This window comes from Oncorhynchus tshawytscha, linkage group LG13 (assembly GCF_018296145.1).
Source record: "Oncorhynchus tshawytscha isolate Ot180627B linkage group LG13, Otsh_v2.0, whole genome shotgun sequence".
In the NCBI taxonomy this organism is placed as follows: Eukaryota; Metazoa; Chordata; class Actinopteri; order Salmoniformes; family Salmonidae; genus Oncorhynchus; species Oncorhynchus tshawytscha.
Window position 1 is genome coordinate 4725064 of NC_056441.1, and position 6606 is coordinate 4731669.

Here is a 6606-nt window from a genome sequence, read left to right on the forward strand (position 1 = left end):
ACTACTACTACCACTACTACTTGTACTACTACTACTACCACTACTACTACTACTACTACTACTACTACTACTACTACTACTACTACTACTACTACTACTACTACTACTGCTACTACTACTACTACTACTACTACTATGTCTACTACTACTACCACTACTACTACTACCACTACTACTACTACTATACTACTATTACTACTACTACTACTACTACTACTACTACTAATGTCTACTACTACTACCACTACTACTACTAATGTCTACTACTACCACTACTACTACTACTATACTACTATTAATACTACTACTACTACTACTACTAATGTCTACTACTATTACTACCACCACTACTACTATTGCTATGCCACTACTACTACTACCACTACTACTACTACCATACTACTACTGCTATACCACTACTACTACTACTACTACTACTACTACTACCACTACCACTACTACTACTATACTACTACTGCTATGCCACCACTACTACTACTACTACTACCACTACTATTACTATACTGCTACTGCTATACCACTACTACTACTACTACTACTATGCTGCTGTTACTACTACTACTTCTAGTATATTACTACTACTGTGACTTTACTACTACTATTACTACCACTACCACTACAACAACTATACTACTACTACTACTATACTACTAATGCTATTCCACTACTACTACTACTAGCACCACTAAACTACTGCTACTACTACAGCCTCTACTACCACTACTAAACTAATTCTACTAATACCACTATACTACTTCTACTACTACTACAATACTACCAGACTTTTCTATTACTATGACTATACTACTACTGCTAAAATAATACTACTGCTATACTACTTCTACTACTACATCCCCACTACGTATGCTACTATACTATACCACTACTACTATGATACTACTACTACTATACTACATCACTACTACGAATATACTACTACTACTATAATACTACTACGAATATTCTACTTCTGCTACTACACTACTTCTACTACCACTACTATACTACTCCTACTACTATACTATACCACCACTACTATAATACTGCTACTACTATACTACTTCTATACTAAAACCACTACCATACCACTTCTACTACAATACTACTACTACCATACTAATTCTACTCCTACTATACTACTACTGCTGCTATACTACTTCTACTACTATACTACTTCTACTACTACTACTATACTACTTCTACTGCCATACTATACTGGTACCACTATAATACTACTACTACTGTACAACTTCAACTACTACTGCTATACTATACTACTACTACTATAATACTACAACTACTATACCACTGCCATACTACTACTACTATAATAATACTACTATACTACTTCTACCACTACTTCTACCACCACTTCTACTACTACTACTACTACTACTCCTACTACACTACTATACTACAACTACTACAACGTCTATACTAATGCTACTACTATACTACTACTACTACTACTACTATACTACTTATACTACTACTACTACCACGACTACTATTATACTACTATAACTCAGCCACTAACAATACTACTTCTATACTACAACCGCTATACTACTACTACTACAACTATAATACTATACTGCCACTATACTACTAGCACTAACACTATGATACTATACTACCACAATGATACTAATTATACTACTATACTACTACTACTTCTACTACCATAATATTACTGCTACTATACTACTACTAATGTAAACCTACCACCATGGTACTACTATGCTACTACTACTACTACTATAATACTGCCGTACTACTACTACTACTATAATACCACTACTATATTACTACTATAATACTACTACTTTAATACTACTACTGTAATTCTACTATAATGCTACTACTATAATAACACTATTTCTACTATAATAATACTACTATAATACAACTACTTTTACTATAATACTACTACTACTGTACAACTTCTACTATACTAATACTACTACTACTGCCACTACTACTATTATACTACTATACCACAGCCACTAACACTACTACTTCTATACCACTACTACTACCGTAATACTACTAATACTACTACTTTGATACTATACTACTACAGTAATACTACTTCTACTACTATACTACTACTACTATACTACTACCACTAATATAATACTCTACTACTACTATAATACTAACACTATAATACTACCATGCAACTACTACAATAATACTACCCTACTACTGCTTTAATACTATTATAATACTAATGCTATAATACTACTGTAATCCTACTACCATAATATACTACTATCATAATACAACTACTTCTACTATAATACAACTACTACTATACTACCACTACTATAATACTACTATAGTACCACAACTAATATACTATGACTATTATAATACTAATATAGTACTACTATCATACTACTTCTACTATAATACTACTACCACTACTATACTACTACTACAATGCTACTACAGTACAACCACTTTACTACTACTATTATACTACTACTGCTACTATAACACTTGTACTATAATACCACTGCTATAATACTACTATAATACTGCTGCTTCCACTATAATACTACTACTATATTAATACTACTTCTATAATGGTACTACATGTAATACTACTCGAATACTACAGCTTCTACTACAATACTACTATCACTATACTACTTCTACCATAATGCTACTAGTACTATACTACACGTACTACAATACTACTATACTGCTACTACTATAATACTGCTACTATGATACTGATATAATACTACTAAGGTACTAGTGCCACCATAATACTGCTACTACTACTATAATACTACTATAATACTACTACTGTGGTACTACTATGATACTGCTATAATACTACTACTTCTACTACTATACTACTACTACTACTACTATTATAATACCATAATACTACTATAATAACACTGCCACTATAATACTATAATTCCACTATAATATTACAACTACTATAATACTACTAATATAATACTGCTACTATTACTATGCTACTACTATAATACTACTACTACTGTAATACCACTATAACACTACTATAATACTACCACTATAATGCTACTATAATACTACTATAATACTACTGATACTATAATACTACTATAATAACGCTACTATAATACTACCACTGTAATACTATTACCTTAATACTACTATACTACTACTACTACTACTACTACTACTACTACTACTACCGGTTCTAGTATAATACTACTACTACTAAAATACTACTACTATAATACTACTATAATACTACTACTGTTACTATAATACTACTACAATATTGCTACTATACTACTGCTATAATACTACTATAATACTACTACTACTATACTACTACAATACTACTACTATAATGCTTCTATAATATTACTACTTCTATTAGGACTAGAGGTTTATTATCTGGGTAGTTTTCTTCAGTTTTCTTTCTTTAATCTTCTCAGATTTTCTCCGGATAGTCACCGATTTGCTAAGGTGTGTCCGTCACACTATGTGTGTGTGTGAGGGGGCGGGGGGTCTGAGTGTGTGTGTGTGTGTGTGTGAGGGGGGTCTGAGTGTGTGTGTGTGTGTGTGTGTGAGGGGGGTCTGAGTGTGTGTGTGTGTGTTTGTGTGTGTGTGTGTGTACGTGTGTGTGTGAGGGGGGGGTCTGAGTGTGTGTGTGTGTGTGTGTGTGTGTGTGTGTGTGTGTGTGTGTGTGTGTGTGTGTGTGTGTGTGTGTGTGTGTGTGTGTGTGGGGGGTCTGAGTGTGTGTGTGTGTGTGTGTGTGTGTGTGTGTGTGTGTGTGTGTGTGTGTGTGTGTGTGTGTGTGTGTGTGTGTGTGTGTGTGTGTGTGTGTGTGTGCCTGTGTGCATGTGTGTGTGTGTGTCACAGCCCTCCATCTACACGCTCCTCTTTTTCATACCTTCATTGGGAACCATTTAAAGAGGATACCAGGCTGAAACTCCCCCTCCCCCACTAGACAGAATGAGCAGCGTCTGGCTGAGACACCAGTGGGAGCAAAATCTACATTAGTATTTTTTTACTTCCATTTTCTGCTCCCTTTTAGTATAGCCACAGACCTTCTTCATAGACCTTCGTCTCTGTTGTCCAGGTGGATGTACGGGTGGCTGTACGGGTGGCTGTACGGGTGGCTGTACGGGTGGCTGTACGGGTGGCTGTACGGGTGGCTGTACGGGTGGCTGTTTGGGTGGCTGTACGGGTGGCTGTACGGGTGGCTGTACGGGTGGCTATACGGGTGGTTGTCCAGGTGGCTGTACGGGTGGCTGTTTGGGTGGCTGTACGGGTGGCTGTACGGGTGGCTGTACGGGTGGCTATACGGGTGGTTGTCCAGGTGGCTGTACGGGTGGCTGTTTGGGTGGCTGTTTGGGTGGCTGTACGGGTGGCTGTACGGGTGGCTGTACGGGTGGCTGTTTGGGTGGCTGTACGGGTGGCTGTACGGGTGGCTGTACGGGTGGCTGTACGGGTGGCTGTACGGGTGGCTGTTTGGGTGGCTGTACGGGTGGCTGTACGGGTGGCTGTACGGGTGGCTATACGGGTGGTTGTCCAGGTGGCTGTACGGGTGGCTGTTTGGGTGGCTGTACGGGTGGCTGTACGGGTGGCTGTACGGGTGGCTATGCGGGTGGCTGTACGGTAGGATGCTGCCACAGTGTGTACGGTAGGATGCTGCCACAGTGTGTACGGTAGGATGCTGCCACAGTGTGTACGGTAGGATGCTGCCACAGTGTGTACGGTAGGATGCTGCCACAGTGTGTACGGTAGAATGCTGCCACAGTGTGTACGGTAGGATGCTGCCACAGTGTGTACGGTAGGATGCTGCCACAGTGTGTGTATGATTGCCACAGTGTGTACGGTAGGATGCTGCCACAGTGTGTACGGTAGGATGCTGCCACAGTGTGTATGGTAGGATGCTGCCACAGTGTGTACGGTAGGATGTTGCCACAGTGTGTACGGTAGGATGCTGCCACAGTGTGTACGGTAGAATGCTGCCACAGTGTGTACGGTAGGATGCTGCCACAGTGTGTACGGTAGGATGCTGCCACAGTGTGTACGGTAGGATGTTGCCACAGTGTGTACGGTAGGATGCTGCCACAGTGTGTACGGTAGGATGCTGCCACAGTGTGTACGGTAGGATGCTGCCACAGTGTGTACGGTAGAATGCTGCCACAGTGTGTACGGTAGGATGCTGCCACAGTGTGTACGGTAAGATGCTGCCACAGTGTGTACGGTAGGATGCTGCCACAGTGTGTACGGTAGGATGCTGCCACAGTGTGTACGGTAGGATGTTGCCACAGTGTGTACGGTAGGATGCTGCCACAGTGTGTACGGTAGAATGCTGCCACAGTGTGTACGGTAGGATGCTGCCACAGTGTGTACGGTAGGATGCTGCCACAGTGTGTACGGTAGAATGCTGCCACAGTGTGTACGGTAGGATGCTGCCACAGTGTGTACGGTAGGATGCTGCCACAGTGTGTACGGTAGAATGCTGCCACAGTGTGTACGGTAGGATGCTGCCACAGTGTGTACGGTAGGATGCTGCCACAGTGTGTACGGTAGGATGCTGCCACAGTGTGTACGGTAGAATGCTGCCACAGTGTGTACGGTAGGATGCTGCCACAGTGTGTACGGTAGGATGCTGCCACAGTGTGTACGGTAGGATGCTGCCACAGTGTGTACGGTAGGATGCTGCCACAGTGTGTACGGTAGGATGCTGCCACAGTGTGTACGGTAGAATGCTGCCACAGTGTGTACGGTAGAATGCTGCCACAGTGTGTACGGTAGAATGCTGCCATAGTATGTACGTTCGTCCTCTGTCTTCAATTAAAAATAAAATAAAGCGCTCTCAATCTCTCTCTCTCTCTTTCTCTCTCTCTCTCTCTTTCTCACACAATAGCCCTCTCTATAATTTATATTTCTGTCCATTGTCTCTCCGTATTGTCTGGCTGTGAATAGACACCATTAAAAAAAAGCCATTTGGTGTTTTGTTCAGTGTTGGTGAGAGGCGTTAGCTCGGAGGATTCTTTCTCTGTCTGTTTATTGAATGAGTTTGCTTCGGCAACTTCCTTGCTTTTCCAGAAAATTACTTTTCCAGTACAGTGACTAATATTCGACCCTGTTATGTCAGAGGGCCAAGTGAGGGATGGATGTCGCCATAGTTATTTCCCAAACCTCTCAGTTCCACACATGTGCATGGCAGGTATCAAATCAAATCAAATTTATTTATATATATATATATATTTATCCTCCACTCCCCCCTCCTCCTCCTCTCTCCTCCTCTTCCTCTCTCCTCCTCCACTCCCCTCCTCCTCTCTCCACCACTCCCCTCCCCTCCCCCTCATCCTCTCCTCCACTCCCTCCCCCTCTTCCTCACTCCTACACTCCCCTCCCCTCATCCTCCTCTCTCCTCCTCCTCTTCCTCTCTCTTCCACTCCCCTCCTCCTCCTATCTCCTCCTCTTCCTCTCTCCTCCACTCCCCCTCCTCCTCCTCTCTCAAATCAAATCAAATCAAATCAAATGTATTTATATAGCCCTTCATACATCAGCTGACATCTCAAAGTGCTGCACAGAAACCCAGCCTAAAAA

General features: G+C 41.5%; 2 protein-coding genes across 2 annotated transcripts in view; one reads left to right on the top strand and one right to left on the bottom strand.

The window, feature by feature from the left end:
* LOC112239631 (disks large-associated protein 3-like) overlaps positions 1–6606 on the top strand; it is a 313170-nt gene that overhangs the window by 248090 nt on the left and 58474 nt on the right. The gene's annotated exons all lie outside the window — the stretch shown is intronic.
* The window catches only part of LOC121839013 (uncharacterized histidine-rich protein DDB_G0274557-like), a 6610-nt gene continuing 4094 nt past the window's right edge, over positions 4091–6606 (bottom strand). Inside the window, exon 2 of the mRNA XM_042295019.1 lies at positions 4091–4739. Coding sequence (XP_042150953.1) covers positions 4091–4739 — 649 coding nt within the window. The remainder of the gene's footprint in view (positions 4740–6606) is intronic.